The sequence below is a fragment of the Talpa occidentalis genome, unplaced genomic scaffold, assembly GCF_014898055.3.
Source record: "Talpa occidentalis isolate TD23 unplaced genomic scaffold, MPIMG_talOcc4v2.1 talOcc4.3, whole genome shotgun sequence".
NCBI classification, from domain to species: Eukaryota; Metazoa; Chordata; class Mammalia; order Eulipotyphla; family Talpidae; genus Talpa; species Talpa occidentalis.
In genome coordinates this window covers 94927223-94953351 of record NW_023603184.1, presented here as the reverse complement: position 1 = coordinate 94953351, position 26129 = coordinate 94927223, and the positions used below count along the sequence as shown (strand labels likewise).

At 35.5% G+C, this 26129-nt stretch overlaps 1 protein-coding gene across 2 annotated transcripts in view; it reads left to right on the top strand.

Moving 5' to 3' along the window:
• KCNH7 (potassium voltage-gated channel subfamily H member 7) overlaps positions 1-26129 on the top strand; it is a 396363-nt gene that overhangs the window by 233497 nt on the left and 136737 nt on the right. For both annotated transcript variants that reach the window (XM_037521841.1, XM_037521840.2), the window contains exon 3: positions 23167-23322. In XM_037521841.1, coding sequence (XP_037377738.1) covers positions 23167-23322 — 156 coding nt within the window. The remainder of the gene's footprint in view (positions 1-23166; positions 23323-26129) is intronic.

Sequence of the window (26129 nt, the reverse complement as noted above, 5' to 3'; positions counted from 1 at the left end):
ACGGCAGGCACAGCCACTAAACTAGAGTCACGCAGTTCAGCACTTAATCTATGGCATCATACATAATAACAATAAATTGTTGTTTTCAAATACTAATTGTTGGGGTAATTGTTACATAGAAACAGATAATCAGAACACAAATCAATGCAGTACATGACTTTTCCAAAGATATTTGTCCTTTGTTTCTTTCTGTGAATCCATTAAAATGATTTGACTACAACCAATGTGGTTTTTAAACAAAACCTTAGGGGGTTTATTATATTGATGCTATGTGCTTTTAAAATTCTGTAAATTAATTTTAAATGAAGATATTATTCCACATGTTTTACAGCTTACTGTGAAAATTAATTTTTAGGAAACGATAGAATTTACAGGCAAAAACTAAAAAAAATCATTGATTTTTTTATTCATTTATTTGTGTGGGGATTTGGGGATGTAATTCAAATTTATTTTCAAGAGTAATGGATTTTGAAGCCTTCGTAAAATAGGCTTCCAAGTATTAGTTTTATTACATTTTAAATAAAGTATCATGTCAGGTAAATTGCAGTCATCTGTTTGTAATTGATTTCCTCTTTTACAGGGATCATTTTTTCCCAAATGAATAATACATTTATTCCCTTCCATAATTTTGAAAATGATACACACTTATTGTTGAGAATTTTAGCATCTATAACAGAACAATGTAAAGATAAGTTATCTGAATATTCACTTCCCAAAGATTGTGTTAAATAAGCATCTTTAGCCAGTTATTTCATCTTTGTGATTTTGTTTCATCTATAAAAATCAAGATAATAATAACTATTCATAGACACTGAAGATTATATAAGTGATACATACAAAGCATTTAGAGCTGAACCTTATATAAGGTAGCAGTTTGTTGCATATTTCCTTCTAGATTGTATAGTCTAAGCATATATAATTGCATGTATACATTTGTTTTGCAAAAGCATATGGAACCATGAATGTCCAGTTTAAAGTTGAGTTTTAAATTCTTCATTAAATCATGTTATTATAATAATACAGTAGGTCCTCAACTAATATGCTTTTGATCAACATTGTTTATTATAATGCCAGGCTAAGGCCACTGTCCATATGGGTTTACTACTCTCTCCATTTCTGCATAGGTTTTCTTTGGATACATTATTTTTCTTCTACATCGCAAAGATGTACATCCTAGCTTTACTGTGTGTCTCAATTGTCCTAGTTAGCATGAGTGTGGGTATGTGTGAGTGCATACTGTGGTGGAAGAGAGTCCTGTCCAGGGTTGGTTCCCACCTTGCACCCTAAGCTGCCAGTATAATCTCTAGGCACCCAAGAACCTGATCTGAAATAAGTAGGTTGGAAAGTGGATGAATGAATGAATGCAAATGATTGCTTAAATTATATCCTCTATATATATACCTAAGAACTTAACTTTTGTTTATATCAATTAATTTATAAGATTGTTTTCAGTATATATCATGTCACTGAAAGTTGCAGTTTCAGAGAACCTAGGTTGAGTGAGGACTTTCTGTAAATAGAAATATGCCTTATTTCATTTAACAACTACACATGTATTTTGCTTTATCAATATTCAGAAAGAATTGAGCCTGCCAATTCACTTTGGATTTCTGACCTCCAGACAGTAAGATAATAAATTTACGCTGTTTTAGGATCCTTAGTTTGTAGTGATTTTTTATAGCAGCAAAAAAAAACTAATACACCCCCAATGAGCTCAGTTGTGATGAAGAATCCATAGTAATTTTCTTTGCATTAAAGTAGCTAAATACGTAATGTTTGATATGGAAGAGTGTGACTAATTAGGAATACTTGTTACACAACTATTCACAGTGTTTTAAGTTCTAAGACACAAATATGATCATATATTCTATCTCTCTTTGTAATTCTCACCCATACTCATTTCCCTCAGGATTTCTGCATAAGCTTTCATTCCAGCTGAATTCTTTCACACTGGTACAAAGTGTGTAGAGTAAACTATAACTTCCATTTATTGTTTTGTGTAATAGTGATTTGACTATCTTTATAGATATATCAAGGATAAAGTGAATTGTTTCTTAAGGCTAGAATCCCTAAGTTACAGCTAATCCAATATTCCCTAAACATCAAGTGCACCTGGGGTGTGTAGCAAATGCAGACAATATAGTTACTTCACACGTGTAACCCCGGCATGAATCATAGCCATAGTTTCTGATATAGGAAGTTAATTTATTTATTAAAATTAAATTAAAACCTTTGTGCACAGATGGGTTAGGTGGTTTCAGTAAACAACAACAAAAAAATTGGTTTAACTTCATTTTATGTTCAAAATGGGAAGTTAATTTATATATAGGTGATATAATCCCATGAGTTAGACTGTCATATACTACAATATAATAAAGTGAGGAAACCTTTGCACTGAGGAGTATCAGATGAAAGGATAATGTTCTTTGGAATTGTCCAGTACACTGGTCTTCACTACTTAAATCCCTGCCAATAAGAAAATAAAAAAGTTTTTTTGTTGCGTTTTGTATGTGAAGGTAGAATACTTCTTTCTCATTTCTGGGTCCAGGAAACTATGAGAATGAGATGGCTAACAAGGCCAATTAGTCAGGGTCTTTCTTTTAGATCTTCTTTTTCACTGTCTTGTTAGGAAGTTTTGTGTTTAAAAGGTTAATGACGCCTTGTCAACTTTTCCACTGATTAAAGTTCTCATAATAACTCCTTGAAGAATCATAAAATATAAAAATCACACTCTGTATCAAGAATTTAGGGATTAAAAACATAAGTTATAAAGTTAGTAGTGAATTAAGAAAAGTACAAAAGAGAACTAGGATGGCAAATCTTTTTTTTTAAAGATTTATTTATTTATGCATATAAGAACTGGGGTGCAGGCCAGCGGTGGGGGGGGGGCGGGGTGAGAGGATTCACCAGAGACAGAGCAGGGAACAGAACAGGCAGATAGAACAAAAGTACACTGTTGAGGGGAGCAGCGGGTGAGTCAGGAGAGGTCTGCTGCGCCATGTGTGTAGCTCCCTGGCCGGGGATCAAGCTCATGCTGCAGCGGCTGTGGATAGCTTCATAGTGCTGTGCTTAACCCCTTGCACCACCAGGGAGGCCCCAAAATGGCAAATCTTTTACATTGAGGCATAATGTAAGGTGATTTTTATGCTTTACATATTGACATGAGAGATCTTTCCAATGTTGGAAATTTCTTTGACTAATGAAGAAAACCACATGGATTTTGACTGTTGCATGAATAAATGGGAAGCAAATCAAAATATACCAGGGATACTATGCAAAATAATACAATAGCCCTCTGCTACCTAATAAAAGTAGGAATATTCCTCAAACTCCAGTCCTTCCTAAATGTCCAAAAATGATTAATTAAACTCTTTTTCAAGCCCTTTGCAACTTCGCACTGTATAAATCCTTAAATAACAAATTTCTCTAATATGCCATTAGTTTTGAATGAAATCATGCTTTAGTTTCAATTTTTAGACTTTTTGTAACATTTGAAAGAGCTACTTTGTTCTACTCATATTCATTAGGACCTTTGGGGGAAACTAATGAAAAGCTCTTCATTCTCTACCACATTCCAAACTTGAAGCTAATAGAAAAATAACATGTGAAGTTTTCTGGAGCAAAACATCATCTTTATTACTCAACAAAAGAGTTTATGGCTTATATTTGGGGGACCTCTAGGTTTCCTCATGTTAATGCCAAAGTAAAACCATCTTGTCAACCCAGTTAGAAACATGAAGAGGAGAAAATGTGTTCTCCTGGGTCAGACTTATTCTTAAGAGGTAAAACGATGGAATTAAGTCAGTCATGCCCAATGTAATCCCACTGTCACCAACTAGGTAATTTACCCTCCCCTCCAAGCACCAGCTGGCCAAAGGAATAGAGAGGAATCGGGAGTGCTATTATACTAATCTAAATTCCCAGACATGGAAAGAAACTTCTGGAAAGGGCAATGTAGAAGCACACTCTCATCCCAGTCACTGAAATATCAAATTGTTACCAACACCATTTCTGTGCAGTCCCTTTTTTTCAATATATATAAAATATATAAAATACGAGAATAATTCCTTATTCTCTAATTCTTCAGGTAAAGGGCATATTAGTGAAATGTGTTTCTCAGAAAGTCTAGCCTCTTGCTCACTTAATTGCTCATTGGAGACATTATCTATCACTTATGCATTTCCTGATACCTAGTTTAGAACTTTAAATCTTTCTATCCTGGAAAAGGATTAACAACACTTTTTTTAAGGCTGTTTTTTCTAATTAATTTCAAATACTTTTCCTGAGGATGCTTAGAAATATTGCTGATCTTCTCAACAGTAACATGTTGAATCCATGTTTACAGGGAACAATAAAAATGGTCATCGTTGCTCTTCAGTGAATCATAATTACTGATTGAGACCTATCCACCATCTTGCAAATATTCTTTATCAATTCTTCCTAAAAGCCGTTCCTTAGGCTCACACTGAAAAATCTGCATTATTACAGCCAAAGTAATTCAACCTCCATGCAGTATATTCACTACAGGTCAAATTTTTACTATATGCAAAATCTTCCTGTTAGTTTACTGTTTAATCTCCCAAACTTTGGTAAAAAAAAAAAAAAAAAAGTTAGATAAGACAGGGCCTCCCTGGAGGCACAAGGGTTTAAGCACCGCACTGTGAAGCAATCCACAGCCTCTGCAGCACAAGTTCAATACCTGGCCGGCCAGGGAGCCACCCACATGGTGCAGCAGACCTCTCCTGACTTGCCTGCTGCTCCTCTCAGCAGTGTATTTCAGTCAGTCTGCCTGTTCTGTTCCCTACTCTGTCTCTGTTGAATCCTCTCATCCTCCGCATCTCTGGCCTATACCCCAGCTTTTGTATACATAAATAAATAAATCTTAAAAAAAAAAGTTAGATAAGGCAAATTCTAGAAGTAGTTTTGCTGTGTATTAGCTGTAGGATAAAATAACCACAAATTAACAACTTAAAATAATGCTTGTTTGTTTATTGACTCACAGTTCAGCAGATCAAAGGTTTGGGCCTGATATCATTTAACTTAATGAACTTATTTAACTTAATGGATGGCTTAAAAATTCTTTTCAATTGCCTTTAAAATTATTTTTGGTATATTTTACACTTGACCTTCAACTCTTGCTAGTTCCCTGATTCTCTTTCATGATTTGTTCATTATGAAAATGTCTTAATTTTTTGTTGATTTGTTCTATTATTTTAAGTGTGCAGTTTTGCTATTTAGTAGTACAGGATTTGTGATCAAGCTATTTATTTAGAAATACATCATGATGCTTTTAAATGGCTTAAAGATTTCCCCTGGGGTATTAATGAATGATTTAAAAAAATTAAATCTTCCATCAGCCTTTGTTCTTTCTTTGTTTTGTTTTCTCTCATTAAGCATTCCCCTTCTGATGGATAATTTTAGTTTCCCTCCTTTTACCAAAATGTTGAATCCAGTCATGCTTTTACCACTTAGTAATTTGCCATTCTTCTTATCACCATTCAGAGCTAAATATATTATATTTCATATCCCTTGAAGTTCTAAAGGAATTTAATCTCAGAAAGTAATTTATCTTATTCACATACCTGACACTACATTTTGTCTCATTTAAGATTTCTGTAATCTATATATATGAGGACATAAATATAGTGCTGTATTATTATCTGGCCTAATTTTTTAAATTCCTGTTGTCTTGTCTAACATATTAACTCACTCTCACTACCCTACTGTTGTACTGCATTTTTATCCTTTAAATACGGAATGTCTACTTACCACATATTTGTCCAGTAATGCTTGTATACTTTATGAATCAGGAACTAAATATTTTTTAAAATACTCAAATTGGTTCATTTGGATTATCTGTTAATGGAAGAGTTAATGGAAGAACAATTTATAAAAGTGAAGATAGCAACAACAGGAAAGACTACAGTATCCCGGCTTAATAATAGTACAGAGCCATTAAAAGAGACAAGCAGATGACCACTACCTCACACCATACACAAAAATCAACTCAAAAAGGAATTAAAGAACTAGACATAAGACCTGAAACCATAAAATACATAGAAGGAAACATAGGCGAAACACTACGTGATATGCACATCAAAGACATCTTTACAGACACATCACCCAAAGCAGTGATAGTGAAGGCAAAGATCAACAGCTGGGATTACATCAAATTAAAGAGCTTCTGCACAGCAATAGAGACAATAACAAAAACAAATAGAAACCCCACCGACTGGGAGAACATTTTTGCACACAACACTAATGATAAAGGACTGATCACAAAAATCTGCAAAGAGCTGATGAGACTCAAAAACAACAAAGAAAATAATCCTGTCAAAAAATGGGCAGAAGAGCTAAAAAGAAACTTCTCTGAAGAGGAAATGCAAATGGCCAACAGGCATATGAAAAAATGCTCAACATCACTTGTAATCAGGGAAATGCAAATGAAAACCACCATGAGATACCATCTTACACCAGTGAGAATGTCACATATTAAAAAAACTAGCAACAACAAATGTTGGCGAGGTTGTGGGAAAAAAGGTACTCTTCTGCACTGTTGGTGGGAGTGCAAACTGGTCCAACCACTATGGAAAGCTGTGTGGAGATTTCTGGACCTACTAAACATAGAGCTTCCATATGATCCAGCAATTCCACTCCTAGGTATTTACCCAAAGACACAGAAACATCAACTCTAAAGAGCACCTGCACCCCTATGTTTATAGCAGCACTGTTTACAATAGCTAAGCTTTGGAAACAAACCAAATGCCCAAAAATAGATGCCTGGATCAAAAAGATGTGGTACATATACACTATGGAATATTACTCAGCATTCAAAAAAAAAATAAAAACATGCAATTTGCAGCAACATGGATGGCGCTGGAAGGGATCATGCTCAGTGAAATAAGCCAGAAAGAAAAAGAAAAATACTGGATGGTCTCACTCATAGCAGGAATGTAGAAAACTTAAATAAAACTTAAACTTAAACCAGGAAAATGAATAACTATAAGAAAGTGAAAATCAAAATCAACAAAAAAATATGAACCAGAGACGCTCTATGGGGGGTGGGGGGCAGGGAGGGGAGGGATTGGAGTCAAAATAAGGGGGTTGCAATTGTATGGGGAATATAAAAATAAAATTTATTAAAAAAAAAAGAGACAAGCAGAGGAAGCGACAATCACTGGAACTCTGAGACAGAGGTATATAGTTTGAGCTAAAGGGAACTATCAATTCAGTGAAGGATGCAGCCAGTCCACTGAACTATAGATCTGGAATCTAGGGAATAAGTACTCCATTACTCACCTCCTTACCTCCAATCAATTGCTGGAAATTCCCACTGACTGAAGCCCAACTGAAATCATAGAGTAAGAGGGTTATTTCAGCATCTTCTTGCATTCTGAGCAGAAGAATGGGGAATGAAGCTAGAAGGGCAAACTGCAAAAACCCAGCAGAAATTCCAACACCACCTGCACCCCATCTCAATGCTTTCCTAGTGAGCATGTAGATTAGGAGTAGCATATGCCATTGTTGAGTTATTTTCATTCAGCAGGCTCTGATATACCATTCACTGCCTATATATATTTGCCAAGCATCCCTTATCACACCTTGGTTTAGGAAATGAGTTTGGAACTATTTATGCATTTTCCATTAAGATGCAACTTCATGTCACCTGTCTGGGAAGCTTTCCATAAAATTCACAGGGAGACACTTTGATATGCTGATTATTTCTCAGCTGTAGTTTTTAGAAGGAGCAGCATTGTAAAGAATATCAGTGAAATAAATTCAGTTTCTTCTTGTCAGTTGGGTTTTGGTACAGGACTTTCTTACTGTATTTTCCCAGTGATGATGCTAAATGACAAAAATCTGGCTCTTTGCTCGTTCTTGTTAGCATTAATGCCATGTATCATTGCCTGCTTCCTTTTTCCCAGTTAATTTGCATTTACAATAAGGGATATGAAATTATTTTCATCTAAAGTTCTAATCTCTTTTTCTTAAATATATGATAGATCAAACTTGCTAGTGGTTTATAGTGTCTATCAAAACCTCACAAGTGTGTTCATTCTAGCATTTTTTTTTAGTTGTCATTGAAGGCAGATAAAAAATCTCCATTGCTATCAATATATCTTTCCAATTGATTTGCCATAGTGCATGAAATTTCCATCTTTATATAACCTTCTCTGATAAAGGAGCTTTATTTTTAAGAAGCTCTCTCCTCTCTTAGATTATTTCAGAGGTAACATGTTGACACAGAGTCACTGATCAGCCTCCATTTGTATTTAAATGCACGTTCATGCTTAGAGAAGCTCAATGTTTAACCATAAACTGATGGAATTGACCTCAGTTTTAAGTCCAACATATTTGTAGTCATAGGTAGAACCAAATGAACATAGAACTTATCTGAAAATATTTCAAACACCAGAGTTGGGGTTAATTCTCTTAGCTGAAAATCAAGCTCTGTGTATCTCTGTCACCAAACAATTAAGAAAGACCCTTAGATAAGTGTATAAACTAGTAAATTTTCAGAAGCAATAAGACATTTAGAGCAAGTGGCAAGGTCTGGGGAAGCAACTGTATGGTTAAAGGCCAAAGGACTGGAAATGTGAGGTGTTGGAGGGAAGTTTGATGTTCACAAGAGAAATGGATATACTGCAAGTATATTTTGTCCCCTCCCCCCAAATTAAAATAATGTTTGACTTTATCTTTCAGCCAATGACTTATTGACTACAAAAATCAAAATTATCATTTAATAATTCCTTTGTAATAATAATAACTAGCACTTTTTCAATATGCAAAGCCATGTTTTAAACTTTATGCAGATAATGGTTGATTTAATCCTCCCAATAGCTTCATGAAGTTTAGAATTTTCATCCCTATATTACAGATGGGGAAATTGAATTTCATAGCAGTTTAGTAAATCAAACTCTAAATGTGGCAGATCCAGGAATTAACCCCTGACAGGCAGATACAGAGACTTTTAGCTTAACCACTACAATACAGTACTTCTCATGGACACAGAGAGTACATTTGCCCCTTGAATAAGTGTGTATTGCTGTGTGTACAAACCTCACTGTGTCCATTCTGCATCTCTCTCTTTGGTCTCAGTATACAACTGGACCATAGCAGGCACCACTCTATTAATTTGAAGAAGCACTAGGTTATATCATGAATCCTGGTGTAGGAAAAACATAAAGGTAATAATAAATGTGACCTGGGTGAATGTAAAATTAATCATCTCTCCCTCTTGCTGTGCAACTCTATTTGGAAAAATATATCCAGAGCAAGATGAGCCATTGCAAAACAGTCCGTGTCATCAGGCATCTGCGGTAGGCCCATGCCTCTGGCAGCCTGCAAGAGCAGGAACATCTGTAGTAGCCACATGCCCCTAAGCCTGGTGTCAAAGCCTAAAAAGGGTGTTACCCACTAAAACCACCAATGCAGAGAAGGAGCCCTGCTGTCACTAGTTTCCCAGACATTCTGTTTCCCTTGCTATCCTATAAAAAATAGTCTGGGCATTTAAATAATTGAAATAAAAATCCCCAAGTTACAATCATCAAACAGGATAGGAATTTTTGTGAGACAGTGAAAGGGCAAACTGACATGGGAAAATACATTCAATCTCATCTTTTCTTCTATCACTTTTGTCCCAGATGTGACTATATAGGAAGCTTAATTTGAACCCCTCAAGATCTATTTTCATGGTGAAAGACTCAAAGAAAAGACCTGAGCCTCTTTCAATGATTTGTTTGTTATTTCAAAACATGTCTTTCCGGGTTGGGTGAAATAGAGAGAAGCTCTAAGATTCTTGAAAATGTGCTGAAGTTGAACCCTTTAGAGCTCTGTGTAACTGGGTTATTTGTATCACTCACAGACAAGCAGGGGAAAGCCTTATTGTGTGGTGTGAAGACAGTGGCCTGTGTTCAGTCATGTAGATAGGAATCCTCACACTCCCACAGATTAGCTGTTTGGCTTGGGGGAAGTTATTGGTGTTCTCTGTGCCTCAAAGTCCTCTTCACTAAAGTGGGGATATCTACTGTGTTACTTTACTAAGGTTCTTAAGAGGATTAAGTAATACCAAGAATGTTAGCAGATGATGTTAACAGCAGTTGTTTAATAATAGTACCTATTATTGTGTGGCCACCAAAAGTAGAAATTCCAGGTAATTACATTAGTTTCCCTCAGAGAGGTCACACTCTGGTCACTCTGCCCTAGAGTCACCGTGCTCCATCATTGCCCATACTTTGCCCTCACCCTGAGGTGCTTCCACTCCCAACTCCTCCTTACTACAATTGCTAATACCCAGACTAAATGCTGCTTTCTTCATCAAACTCCTACATCCCTGTGCTCTTCTCAGGCACTCCAGCACACTCCAGCAGCAGAGTTGATAAAAAGCCACTGTTTCATTCATGTTTGTAACCCCTGCATTTCTTGTGCTATACCTTGTACACAGTAAATACCAAAGACATTCTTGTTAAGTTTGATTAACTTAAAGCATATTTTACTCATTCCACAATATGAAACAGACTCCAATTTTTCATGACTTTTGTTCTTGCTCCAAAGTTGCAAATTCCTTTTCATGTCACATACTCCATGAATAGAACATACCAAGTATGTGATCACGTACAGACTCAGGTAGCAATAACATCCACCCATTTGTGGTGGACCTTGGAATTCTCCTTGTGTTTGACCTTGACAGTAGTGTATTCATACCAGGGTGATGGACAGATATGCTTATATTCTTAATCAGCCCAGTCTATTCAGTGGTAATGCAATTTTATTGAACAAATAATAGTTTAGTTGGGTGGGCTTGCCATACATACACATGTTACTTGATAACCTGAATATATGTGTCTTGTGAAAAAAAATTGAACCAACTAATCAAATATTTACCTATATATTAAAGCCACAGAGTATTAAAAATTGTTACAATCAGGCTTCCCTTGTGGCACAAGTGGTTAAGACACAGCACTATGAAGTGGTCCACAGCCATTGCAGCACGAGTTAAATTCCCCACCAGGGAGCTACCCACATGACGCAGCAGACCTCTCCTGTCTCTCCTGCTGCTCCCCACAGCAGTGTATTTCAGTTAATCCGCCTATTCTGTTCTCCATTCTGTCTCTGGTGAATCCTCTCGCCCCTCCCCCAGCAACTCTGGCCTGCACCCCAGCTCTTGTATGCATAAATAAATAAATATTTTTTAAAAATTGTCACAATCACACCCCAAAGTCCCTGAATACAATGTAGATTTGTTTTGCCAGGACACTGAGTAGAGTACTGTAAATCCACTCTTTCTTGCTGTGATATTCATATGGTCCATAACACTAATGCAATCCAAAAAGCTCCAAAATTAAACTAAAACCAGATTTGGGGAGTGGGTACTCACAATAGTGTATCTTAAAAAGCAGGCTGGTTATGAGTCAGACAAGGTGTAAGAGTTTTTCTAATTTCAATTCACAAATAATGTGTAGTAGTTTATCAAGTATGGAAAAATAGCTACACTTGTTTTTTTTCAATAATTAACTTCAATGTCTGAAGGGAGTCTAACACCTGAGCATAAATGTTAACAGACTGTGTCAATGGGAAAGAGTAAGAGTGACAAATAATTTAAGTTCACATATGCCTACATTTGGAAATGAAGAGGAAAGATTCCTGAGGATACACAGGTGAAAATATTTTCTTGTAGATGTGAAAATCATCTTGTGCAATTTGTAGTACGGAATAGCAGAAATGGATTATTGAATGAAGACTTTATGTTCTAAAGCCTGATCTTTGTCAGATAGCAGGAACTGGACCTAGGATTTGAAATACTCTATCATTTTATTTAGTGTTTACCTTTCAAGTTAGAGCTAGTTTATAAAGATATCCTTGCTACAAGACATATGTGACAATTATTTGTTATTGAGGTAGCATTGGTTTACAACATTGTATGTGCTTTAGAGGTATAGGATCTCCCCCTTCAGGTGATGTTGCCACACCACACCCACCACCGAGACACATATTCCTCCACCATAGAGGAATTGGGAAGTGTCAGGTCTGTCCAATTAGGAGGGAACCTAATTTTGTTCTCTGCCTCTACTCCTCCCTCTCTGGTAACCTCAGTTCTACAGTCAGATTTCTAGGGTTTGACAATGCTATTTTAGTTGTATGGCTGAGTGCTCAGACTACAACCAAAACCAAGCAAAGTATATTGATTAGCTGAGGAGCAGGGACTTTGGCACTGTCTTTCTTCTCCTTCCCCAGCCCTTTGTTTCCCGTGGTTCTTGCCTTTCCTAGAAGCATCTAGGTGACTTTTGATATTTAATTTTCTCCCTTTCTGAAGTTGTGTTTGAAAAAAGTAGGGTACACAATACAGTTCAGTGTTTTTCAATAGTATTCCAAGAAGCTATTGTTATCACAAATTTCTCAAATAGGATTTCAGAGTTAAATAAATTTGGGAACTTCTTCATTAAGCAATGTAAATATATTTGCTTTGCAGAACTTCTCAAAACCACTAATATAATAATGTTCACTGAGCAACAAAAAGGAAAATGTTTCTCAAATTGGATTAATTGCAGAAAGACTTTGCAGTTACATCTATTGATAACTCATTCTCTGAGCAACACTCATACAAGAAAAAAAGTGGATGCTCTAAAGGTCTGAATTCATACCCTGGTGTGAATACTACTTATTTAAGAAACTTCTCTGAGATAAAGTTTCTGTGAGAGGTGACATGTCAAAAATATAAACAAAAAATAGTAACTGTTATTTCATTATGCGTATGTTAATAGTAATAGCACTAATAACATAAACAGTCTGAGAGTCAGGTAGAACACTCTTTTTCTAGAAAGTCCAGAGCCTACAAAAGGAGAGAAGATAGAAGATGTTCATGAGTCCGTATAAGACTGAATGGGTTAAAATAGTATGTGGAGCTGAGATAGCTTGGCATGTACATGGTGCCTCCCTGCCTCCCAGGTTACAGGAGAAGGAAATTTTGCCTAAACCATGAGAGCTGCAGAAATGTGCAAGACTCAGAAAGAAATAGGAAGAGTTGTAGTTCTTAGGCTACTGCTTACAAAATATAAAAATCTCTTAGAAAATACCTGATTTAAAGATCATTGGGCCTTGAGATAATGAAGGAATTGTTATCCAAGCAATTTGTTCCCAGTCATGGAAAGAAGTGCCCAAGGTCGAGAGAAAGGAGAGACTGTACAAGACTTGAATCTACATAATAGAGATGATAATGGTACCATCATCATTAAGTTTCTGTGAAGATGCAAATGATATTAATGATTTGAAGCCATTAGAATTGTGGCTGGCACCCAATAAAGGTTAGCTGCCATTATTACTCTTCTTACACTTTCAAATACTGATCATAGTACTCCTGGACCAATTCCAGAAATAAAGATTGTTCTACACATTTCCACTATACACCAAATTCCACTGACAATGGAGCTTGCCAGAAGAGGCTGAGGTCTGCTATCATAAAAGTTATCTATTATATAGTATATTTTTTAAAAGGCAATAGGAAGGTATACAGGGACAAGAGAAATATAGGAAATAAACCAAAGTCTTTGCCACTAGAAAGTTAAAAAGACATATTTTAAGACATTAGATGAGAAAAGAGTCTTCCCTCTACTAAGCCAATTTCCAGTTCAAATTGCTGTTTGATGTATGTTCTCATCTGAAGACAAGGGGATTAACTGACGAGTTCGTCTCTGAAGCCCCTTAAGAGTTGAGTGGCTCGATTTTATCATGAAACATTTCAAGGAAGTTTAACCACCAACTTCAAGTTGAGAAACTGATTTTCCTACCCCAGTTTTAATAACAATAACAGTCATTTATTGCTCACTTTTTATACACAAGGCTCTATGATAATGACTTCACATGTATTATCTAATTTCTCCTTCCTGGTATCAATCACAATGAAGTGGGGTATTCTTCTTCCTCTCTCCATTTTACACATGAGGTATCTGAGTCTTGGGAAAATAAAACAACCTGCCTAAGGTCACTCCACAAATTATACCAGAGTCAGGTCTGTCCAATTGCAGGGACCACATAAAGCTACATATCTATGGCATCTACCACTCACTGACACTGCCTTACCATCTTCTGAGTATTAACAATTATTTCAAAAAATTAATTATAAATAAATCATCCTTGATGTTGACATCTCAGACAGTGCTAATACCACCACCCAGAATATAAACTTGACAACCAGATTTGTATATATGAGGTGAGTTCTTCATTTTTCAAATGAAAAGCAAGTCTGTAGAATTTCTCGTGGAAATTCTGAAATGGTATTTCTAGTACTCTGTTACTCCATCAACTACAATTATCTAAATGTGTATATAATGGTTGTGATTTCATTGTCTTGGCAATTTTATGCAATTTATATATGTCAGTGATTACTATGTTTCAGTGGTTTCTTTATAACTTTTGTTTTATCAGATACGTGACTAGGCCAGCTTTTTTTTTTTTGCTAGCTCAGTCCTTTTATTAATAATGTCTCTTTATAATGTGTTTTTATTACCTAAGCTGTGTTCTTCCTATTTACTTCCTATTTACTTTACTAGATTCCCATAGACTAAAGTTAAGTTACTAGCAAAATAAGAGAAATGGGCAAGCACTAGAATACTTACCTCTCAAAGCAATCAAATTTGACCCAAACCACAAGGCCAAGCACACCACTGATGCTCAAACTGGCTACTCATTTTATTCTTGTTGATATGATGTGATATGAGTTAATAAGTCAGTTTTCTGAATGTGCCTCATGTTTCTTCACTTAAATAGTTACCATATCTTTTGAACATTTCTGCTCTAAGATATTACCAGTACCCAGAACAGCCCATGTCCTAAGTCTGTGTGCTGAAATATTTCCTCTGAAGGTACTCTCATGCCTAAAATAATTTACTTCATCTCCACATCAAAAGACTGAATCCCAAGAACATAGAAGACCATAAGACATCTTACTGTTCAAGCTCATCCATCACTTCCCAGCTCATTCATTACATGTCCCCAAATAGTCTTAGTCTAATAAAAACCAGTTGCTTAACAAAATTACAAAGTGTTTCACATATCCATGGCTTAGAGCAGCAAGAGCCTATCATTGCCTTTTCTCAATCCAACCACTGGCTTTCCCTCATGAACCCATCATTGCTGTACCCACCAAATTCTTCTCCTGCCACTCACTATCCCCACTCCCTCCAGCTCCCCCTCTCTGACCTAGATCTCCTACCACTTTTCCCTCAGCTGAATCTAATTTAACACACTGGCTGTTGGCCCTGGAATGCTTCAGCCTCAGGGACTGTCTTAGTCAGCTGCGGCTACCAGAAGTAACCAGAGAGTGACTTAAATAGCAAAAATCTATTTTCTCACAGTTCTGGAGGCTTGAAGTCCTAAATCAAGGGTCTGGAAGTGCTGGTTTCTCGTGAAAACTTTCCTTTGGCCTGCAGATGGCATCTTCTCACTGGTCTTTTTCCCCTGTGGGTGCAGACTTCTGGGGTTTCGTCCTCTTCTTATATGGACATTAGTCACTAGTCCTACCCGATTAGGATCCTCTCATCATCTCACTTAACATTGATTACTTTTTGGATACTCTGTCTCCAAATACCTTCACAGTGGGGAGCAGTGCTTCAACATTTGAGGTTAGCAGATGCTAAGGGTAAAAAGGAAAGAAACTCACAGCAATGGCCAATACTCTCCAAAGAAATTTCTTCCTCAATCCTCTGCCACCACTCTCCTCTCTACTCTGTTACTGTTTTGCATCCTTGATATAAATGTTCTGTGCTATTTGCTGTATAAATATGAATGGGTGGTATGGAAGGGGTCATTTTCTTTTCATGATATGTAGTATATTAGCATATCATTTATGTGAAAATTGAGATAAGGAGAATCCTATTCTCATACTCTCATACACAGACATTAAGTCACTTGGCTTACAGAACATTTCTATGAAATAGCGATTATCTCCATTTTGCAGATGAGTAAACCAAGTTCAACTTCAACATAGTAAATCACCTAAGATTCACTCATCAGGTAAAGAACTAAGATTCGGTTTTAGACAGTCTGAAGAGCAGGCAATCTCAAGCAACAAGCTATATGCTACAGACACTATGCACATGGAAAATTAATTCACAAGTAAGTTGCACTTAGCTAAGAGAAAAAAGAAGTTAAAAAAAATACTGTCTTGAGAGTTAGACTTTTAGTGAGTCTTACTAAATGGTGGGAGTTTATATAATTATTTGAAAGAAAATTAATCTCTAGGTAGTAATCTACTTCATTTTATTTTATTTTTTTACAAATTGAAAGTCTGTGATGACCCTGCAAGTCTTTTGGCACCATTTTCCCAATAGCCTATGCTCACGTTGTGTCACTGTGCTGTTTTGATAATTCTTGCAACACTTCAAACATTTTCATTATTATTATATGGGTTACAGTTGTCTGTGATCAATGATCCTTGATGTTACTGCTGTAATTATTTGAAAGCTCCACAAACCATGCTAATATAAAACAAACATAATCTACTACTGATTAATGCTGTGTGTGTTCTGATTGCTCCACCAACCAGCCAATCTTCCATTTCTCTGCCACTCCCCTGGCCTCCCTGTACCCTGAAACACAATGATATTGAAATTGGGAAAATTGATAACCCCACAAGTCGAAGGAAGAGTGACACATCTCTCACTTTAACTCAGAAGCTAGAAATTTTATTAAGCCTAATGTGAAAGGCATGTTGAACGATGACATGGTCCAAAAGCTGGATCTCTTGAATCAGTCAAGTTGTGAATACAAAGAAAAAATTATTGAAGAAAATTGAAAGTGCTACTCCAGTGAACACACAAATAAGAAAAGGAAACAGCCTTATTGCTGAGATGAAGAAAGTTTTAGTGGCCTGGATAGGAGTTTAAACCTGGCATAGCACTCATGTAAGCTGAAGCCTAAACCAGAGCGAGGCCCTAACTCTCTTCATTTCTTTGAAGGCTAAGAGAACTGAGAAACCTGCAAAAGAAACATTTGAGGTTTAAGGAGAGACGTTACCTCTATAACATAAAAGTGCAAGGTGATGAAGTAAGTACTGATAATAGAAGCTGCAGAAAGTTATCCAGAAGCCCCTAATTGATGAAGTGACTATAAAAAACACCATACTTCCAATATAAAAGAGGCAGCCTTATATTGAAAGAAGGTATTACCTAGGACTTCCACAGCTAGAGAGAAGTCAATGCCTGGCTTCAACTCTTCAAAGAACAGGCTGACACTCTTATTAGGACCAATGCAGGAGGTGACATTAAAGTGAAGCCAATGCTCACTTACCATTCTGAAAACCCAAGGGTCCTTAAGAATTGTGCTAAATCTACACTACATTTGCTTTATAAATGGAACAACAAAACCTCGGTGGCAGCAAATCTATTTACAATATGGTTTACTGAATATTTTAAGCTTACTGTTAAGACCTACTGCTCATAACAAGATTCTTTTTGAAATAGGACTGCTCATTGACAATGTACCTGATCACCCAAGCGCTCTGATGGAGATGTGCAAGGAGATTAATGTTGTTTTAATGCCTGCTAACACAACATCCATTCTGCAGCCCATGAATCAAGGAATAATTTCAACTTTCAAGTCTCATTACTTAAGAAATACTTTTTATATGATTGCAGCTTACCCAGATGGTGATTGCTCTGATGGATCTGGATAAACTCAATTGAAAGCCTCCTAGAAAGGATTCTCCATTGTAAATGCCATTAAGGACATTTGTGATTCATGGAAGGAGATTAATAAATGCATGTTAAGAGGAGTTTGGAAGAAGTTGATTCTACCCCTCCTGGGTGACTTTGAGGGATTCTGGACTTCAGTGAAGAAAATAACTGCTGATGTGGTAGAATTAGCAAGAACTAGAATTAGAAGTGGATCCTGAAGATATGATGGAATTGCTGTAATCTCATGACAAAACTTAAAACATGAGCAGTTGCTTGTTATGGATAGTCAAAGAAAGTGCTTTTGGAAACAGAAACTATTCCTGGTAAAGATACTGTTAACATTATTGAAATAACATCAGAGGATTTAGAATATCACCTAAACTTAGTAGGTAAAGCAGCAGCAGGGTTTGAGAGGATTAACTACAATTTTGAAAGAAGTTATACTTCAGGTAAATTGCTATCAAATAATATCACAGGTTACAGAGAAATATTTTTTGAAAGGAAGAGTCAATTGATGTGCCAAACTTCATTGCTAAATTATTTTAAGAAATTGTCTCAACCACCTCAAACTTCAGTGATCACTCCCTGATTAGTCAGCAGCTACCACCATTGAGGCAAGATCCTCAACCAGCAAAAAGATTACAATTCCCGAAGGTTGAGATGATGCTTAGGATTTTTTGGCAATGAAATATTTTTTTTTAATTCAGGTATGTACATTTTTAAAGACATACTACTATTGCATGCTTAATAGGCAATGTTTTATAAACATGACTTATATGCACTGGGGAACCTAAAAATTCACGTGATTCACTTTATTGTGATGTTTGTAGTATTTAGTGGAATGATACTGCAATATCTGGAATCAAACCTGCAATATCCCCAAGGTGTGGCTGTACTCGTATAGTGATGTATATATGCTACAATATCTTTCACCTAAAAATGCAAAATCTGATAATCACTTCAAAATCTCCAACTATCACCTAAGATTTCTGTTCACCACTTTAGTAAACTACTTCAAAAGAATTTTCTATAATTATGCCCGCTCTACTCTCATTCACTCTTGAATACATTCCAAGCAGTTTCATAGACATTCATCTACCAAAATATTCCTTTAGGAGGTATAGGACTTCTTGATTTTTTCTCAATTCTGATTGTGCCCATCAGCCAGATTTTGCCATTGATCATGTCCACCACTAGCAATACTCCCTTCTCTTAGCTCCAGGCTCTGAGCTCTTACAGCTCGCTATCTGCAATTCCACAATCTTTGCCATTTTTTTTTTTTCTTAATCTTCTTGTCTTTGATTTTGCGGTGCCTCTGGGCTCAAGTCCAAAGTTCTCTATATTTGTTTCCCAGATGATCTCATCCAGTCTTTAAAATAATCCAGATCTTAAATCATTCTCAAATTCTAGTCTTTAACTTGACCTAATCCTTTACTGTCCTGAATCAAGTTGCCTTGTAGACATCTCCACCTATATAACCAATAACAAAGTGCCCTAAACCTATGGATTTATACAATGCTCAAATCCACCTTCTCCCCCAGCCTTCCCCAGGTAATAAATGGCATTTCCATTCTTCCCATTCCTCAACCCCCAAATTTGGATTTGTCTATGACCCTCCTCATTCTCTCACATCCAGTATATCAGTAAGTACTGTAAACTCTACCTTCAAAATATCTCATACAGACCCCTTCTCACCACTTTCTACAGTATCATCCTCATCCAAACCACTCTCATCACTTGCCATTACTATTACAGTATTTTTCTTTCTTCTCTGCTTCCATCCTGGCTTTCCCTACAAGCTGTTCTTCTCATAGAAGAGACAGGAATAGTTTCAAGTCAGCCTGTCAGTGTCTACAAAACACCTTCCCCTGCCTTCATGTCTAATTCAGGAAAGTTTCAAATCCATATTGGTCTTCTGTATGGTATGGCTCCCTACTTCTCCTTTAACTTCACCTGCTCTCCCAAACTCATCATAACCCACAACCATCACACTGCATTAGTCATACTGGCTTCCACACTGTTCCTTGAGCTTACAACCATGCTTCTAGCTGAATACTTTTGAACTAGAAGTTTTCCTCTGCCAGGTACACTCCATCCACATAGCTCATTTCATTAATTCCTCACGTCTGTGTTTGCATATATTTTAGAAAAGCATTCCCTTACCACTGTTATTATTTCTCTCCTTACTCTTCTTTCTTTTTCTTTATTGTACTTATTTTTACTATATATTAGATAATTCAGTGTTTATTATATCTCCCCAGTAAGATATAAGTTCCATAAGTGCAGGACCTTTCTTGATTTGTGGTTTTTGGTGTTTGTTGTTGTTCTTGTTTTATTTCACTGCTGTCCTCATCACCATCTGAAAATGCAGAGCAGTGATTACCCAATTTTAGGTTCTCAGTAAACATTTATTGATTTCAGGGCCCATAAGAATGCCTTAACACAAACAGAAGAATAAAACAGAATAAAACATCTTTAAAGCAAATCAAAGGGAGGAATCCTTCCTTTTTATTTTAAAATGCCACTAGAAGTATGCCACCAATTTAGTGATAAAGAAGTAATTACACAGATTACCCTGAGTTTGCATAGTTGTGGCTCCATTAAAAATCAGCATTCTAGACATTTTATTAAAAGGAGCACTGTTTCTCCTAAGCAGTCATTCCCACTTTGAGAATGTTTGCTCTCAGGAGACAAAACATGGAAATGAACCTGAATCTAACTAATATTAACATAATTGCATGTGTAATTTTATCACCATTGCATAATGTCATTGTAAATAAGCCTCTTCATAACAAGCATAATTAATTTCATTTGAATACAAGAGTCATTTTCCAAAGGTCTGAAGTTTTTATTTCTAGATTTGTTTAATTCTCTTATTTAGGCTTTATTGAATGTATATTTTTTCTTTACTGTCGATTATTGTTTGCTGCATTGTATTTCCATTTCTCTTGGCCCTGATACTGCATTCAAGAAATATATTGTAATGACTTTTTAGGATAATGTTACTTCAAAAAAGTAGTATCTTGACAGATACTTAGAGTTTGTAGAATTATAGAAGCAAAAATGTTTTTGCTCTCTGAGATGTGTTTGATTCTCTTCCTCTTCTAAATTCCATTTATCTCCTTTCAATATCTGCTTTCCAGAAAGTTATGCAAGATTTATGGACACATTAAATCCAAAAGTTAAAAGATAAAAAATGTAAATGTGAGTCTTCATTTGACATTAGAGGAGATATATTGCTTAATAGGAACATGCAGGAAACAATGATAGTGGGCAGTAAATTCCAGATTAATTATACTATTCAACATGCTATGGAGCCAGTGCATATAACTGGACTTTTTTATAAAGCATTATGAAATTATGATTTTTAACACTAGACAATTTACAAGCATTAATATTAAAAAACATGATGTTGCCTCTTATGAAAGCAAAATAATTCTGCCTAATTACAAACCTAATAGATCTTTATCCCTACATCTTTGATTTGATTTTTTAAAAATCTATGCCTTATGTTTTATTATATAATCAGAAGTAAACCTCAAATGTTGAAAGATTTTAAACAAGTAAGAAATTTGAATTCACAGATATTTTAAATGATCGAAGAAATACCATTTTAAGTGGTAAAATCAATATGTATTTGGTTCAATTAGCAAAATGTATAATGAGTTTATTTCTAGCATCTCTTCAGTCTCTCTGTTTAGCCAGTCTGTGTTGTGATGCCTGGCCTGAAGCACTTCTATTTTTAGTTCTAATAGAACAGTCTTAAATTGCTTATTTTCTGTTTATTAAAGTCATCTCGTTTGTTACCATGGATACTATGACAAGTGCTCTAGCTTAACTATTTTACTAAATGAATTGAAGCTATAGCTTAAGAATGGGATGGTGCAACATGTCATTCTTGAAAACACTTTCCAACATTTGTAAAACTGTGGCCATATTTATAGAAAATATAGAATTAATTATAAATAAGGTCTAGTAAATTTCAAATTTGGGAAGCTATCTATATTTGATAAATGATTCATAACTAGTACATGAGTATCCCTAATTTAGAAAAAGCTGTAAATCAGTCCATTAAAAACTAGAACATGTCCACTCCTTAAAAATAATTTCATAAGTAACAGTTAGATTTCCAACCCATCCTCAAAAATCCCTCAGTCTGTGATGTCTACTAACAATAGCCTTTGTTAGCAGCTCTGGCAGCAAGAGCTACATGCAAGGATGAGAGGAAAGGAAAGAGTTTTTCTCATATTTCTTTTGTTTTTAATAGATAACACATATGACACCATTTTCATATACTAACATCAACTGGCCTTGCAAGGTGTTAGGGTCCCCAGGTACATTATTCCGCTTTGCCCATACCCTTGTATCCAGCCTACTGGTATCCTGTAATGTGCACACATCTCCTTCTGAAATTTCATGCCAAATCCACCCACCTCCTCCAAGCCTGCTTCTGCCTCTTCAATGAACCATGATCCTTAAGATTCAAGATTGTTTCAGCTACTTGTTAGAAAAGGAAGCAATCAAAATAAACATGATTGCCCAAATGACTAAGAACTCTTACACAACATTAAATGCAATAATTCTGAATCAAAGCAAATCCCTAACTTGTGAGATTTCTATTACCTTAACTAAAGAAAATATTCAGAGGGTAAAGATGTGAGCAAATGCTTTGAGGGTATATACAGTTCTAAAAGTCATCTTTAACAATTCTGTAGATTTTGAGGCAGTCATATCCTTGGCTGTATTCTTTAAATCTTTGATCTTGGATGTTCTCTTTAATGATGGGTGGTAGTAGTTAGCTGTAACCTGTTTCACCCCTTTCTACATTTCATTTGTAAATGATTTGAATAAAATGTACATTATTAATTCTACAATTGTACTTTTAGAAAACTATCATGGTACTGGTTGAAGATCATATTGGTGCAATAGAGACAAAATTTTATTGTGGCTTTCTAGCAGATTGCCATCAAAATCACTATGATTTGTTCATTGTGAACTTGCACAAAAATGGAAAGAATTATAGGAACGTATTTAAGACAGAATCAATAATTTACTATTTTATGATCAAAAATTAAAGGAGGAAAAAGGAAATAATTTACTTAATGCTAAAATCAAGATGAGACAACATGAGTTTTCTTCATTGTTTATACAGCTGTAATTTATAGAGATTCAGATTAAATAAAACTATATAAGAAAAAGCTAAGGTTTTTTCCTAGAAAGTTAAAGAAAATGTCTTATTTCCCATACTAGAGTTGTATGAGTTGTAGATGTCATATTCTATTCTTCTATAGTATAGTAACTGAATTTGTCCATACATACTTTCTGGCAAAATTTGTACATGTTTTAAGTAAATATATGAAAAAATATATAAAATATAAAGTATTTTATGAGTTGCACTAAGTAGAAAATTCTAGGAAGAGTTATTTAGATTTGTATTGTTGGTGATATGTCAAAATGGAAACATGTTTGACCTAACATTCATTTTTCATCTCTGTAGGATCCACTTTCATTTGTAACACTCACATAATTCCAGTGAAAAACCAAGAGGGAGTGGCTATGATGTTCATCATCAATTTTGAGTATGTGACAGATGAAGAAAATGCTGCCTCCCCTGAGAGGGCTAACCCAATATTACCAGTCAAAAGTGTAAACCGTAAGTAAAAGACGATGTGCAAAATGTTTCTTATATTCTGCTACTGTAATAATCTCAATGCATTCTTCATTTCAAACCAGTTCTCAAAATATATCCAAATGTTAAGTAAAATAATTTTATGTTTATAAAAGCCATAAATACTATTAACTTTTGGTGCTTTACATAATTGATGGCTGTTTTAAAAACCATTTGATGTAGCTATAACTTAGTTAATGCAACCAGCCCCCACTGATAAACATGTAAGTTGTTTCCACACAGAAAGAATTGTGCAAATATATTTTCATAGTAGTATTCGTATATTCTTGGACAAAATATCTTCAGGTAGAATCCTTTATGTGGGATTCCTGGGTCAAATGATAAATACATATGTGATATTTTTTGGATACTAACAAATTCCCCTGCATGTGATTTGAACCATTTTGTATTATCACCTGCAATGTGTTAGACCTTTGTCCTCAAGCCATGCTAGCTGAATGAGTCAGTCTTCCTAATTTTTATCTTTATTATAGGTGAGAAGTAGTACTTCAATTTGTTTTAGTTTACATTTCTCTCAGTATGGGTGAGGTTCATATATTTTAAACATTCTGTCTTATACTGTTAGCTGTCCATTTGGTGGATACATTGTTGGGTTTTTGTCATCTTTTCTCAAATTGTAGGATAAGTTGCAAATCATTTCCCCAGCAAGTAATTTGTCTTGTCTTTCTTGTGATTTTTTGTAATTACTGAGTCACAATTGGAAAAGTTTTCACCACTTTAAGTTTGTAAAGAACATTATTTTTTTTCCTAGCACTTGTGTGGTTTTATTTTTTAGGGGCTGTGATTGATTTTAAGTTTAGCTTATTTTTTATCAGTAACTATACAGTTGTCTAACATCATTTATTTAAAAAGTCTTTTTACTACTAATATGAGATGCCACTGTTATCACATACTAAACTTCCTTATGTGTTTGAGTCTATTTCTGGACATTCTAGTCTATTCTGTTGGTCTATTTATCCTTCAGAATCACACTATTTTTAGATTTGGCTTTTTGATGAAGCACTTTACTTTTCCATCAAGAATGTTAATTTTGCCAGGTAAAATATTCTAGGTTGGGAATTTTTGTTTTTGACTACTTTAAGTACTCCTGCCAGTCCCTTCTTGGCTGTAAATTTTCTTTTGAAATGTCTGTGGGCAATCTGTTTGGTGTTCTCTGATGGATTACTCTTTTTTTTTTCTCAATGAGTCCTTGTCATTGACTCTCTTCAGTTTTATTTTAATGTGTCTTAGAATGTGTCTGCCTGGCATTATTTTGTTTGGAATTCTTTGAGTCTCCTGAATCAGGACATATGGTTCATTTCCCAGATTGAGATCATTTACAGCAATTATTTCTTTAAATAAAATTTTTATGCTTTTTCTTTCTCTTCTGCTTCTGGAACCCCTATGATACAAGCATTATCTCTCTTTAGGTTATTCCAAAAAAGCTCTGACACAACTGTGCTTTCAAGCTCATTAATTCTCTATTACTTGCATTTGTCTATTGTTGAGGCCCAATATTGTACTTTCTAACTCAATTACAGTATTTTTAGATCCATTAGTTCTAGTTGTAACAGTCTCATATTTTCTCAATTGTTGTGTTCCTGTTTTACCTCATTTCATTGTTTAACTTAATTCAGCAAACATGGTTATAACTGTTAGCATACACTCCTCTGAAGGCATATTTTGGAGTTCTGCTGAATTAAAATTTTCTCCAGCATTTGTGATATGTTCTACTTTTTCTTTCTCTTTGTTTTTTTAATGGATGTGATAGGCAATTTCATTTTCTTTTCTTAATGTAGACTTTATATCCCTCCAATAAGAAGCTGGGTATTACCTTAGATTTAGGATATTTGGGTATCTTTTATTTCACAGACTGATACCTTTGCACCTCTCAAATGACTATGGCACTGGTGCTGGTATGGGGTAATAGGCAGAAAGAACAGGGGCAGTAAGGCACCAAAATTTTACTTCCAGGGAGCATGAAGATTTCAAGCTTCCTATAGTGCTATGAGTATACAAGTTATATGGTGAGGATCTTCAGTGATCCCCTTGCCTAGGCCGATACCTCAGTCAAAATGTCATGGATAATCTCATGTCATCCTTAACTTCTAGGCTGTGATTAAGCACTAAATGTAGTGGTGAGTGAGGACAGTAGTTGAGACAGGGTCACAGGTTGGGAATTATTCTCTGTGGTTTTGAGTACAGAGCCTTGCCCTGGGGCATATGCTCCTGTTGTTAACATCCAGATTTAATAAGCTCTAGTTAGTGAGAACATTCAGTTGTTATCTTGGTTTTGGCCTCATTTGGGGATAAGGCAGGTGTTTTGAACATCACAGACTAAGACTGAAAATAGGAGCTTCTTACAGGAGGAAGCACAGTTGATAAAATCTGGCTCTCACAGCTGTTTGGATCCAACTGTTTGATATTGGTAGCCTCAGACTCAATATAGTAATCATCACTCTACACCCTTACTACTATATTTCTCCAGTAGTGTATCCTCTGTCTTACTCTCCAACTCTCTGCAACCCCTTCTCCAATGGTGTACCGGGTCTCCAAAGTCTCTGATGTGGCATGTGCCACTGCTTATCTATAGTAGAGAGAAACCACACAGCAACCTTCCCTTCCTTTTGTGCATTGTGCTGCCTGGGTATCACTGCTAACCAGTTTAATTACAATTTTCCTACTCCTTTCTGCTTCAGTGTTGCTCCTGTTGTATGTGATAGTAATCCATTTACCTTTCAAGATTGTTTACTTTGTTTTGGTTTAATTTATTTATGAATATATAGAGGAAG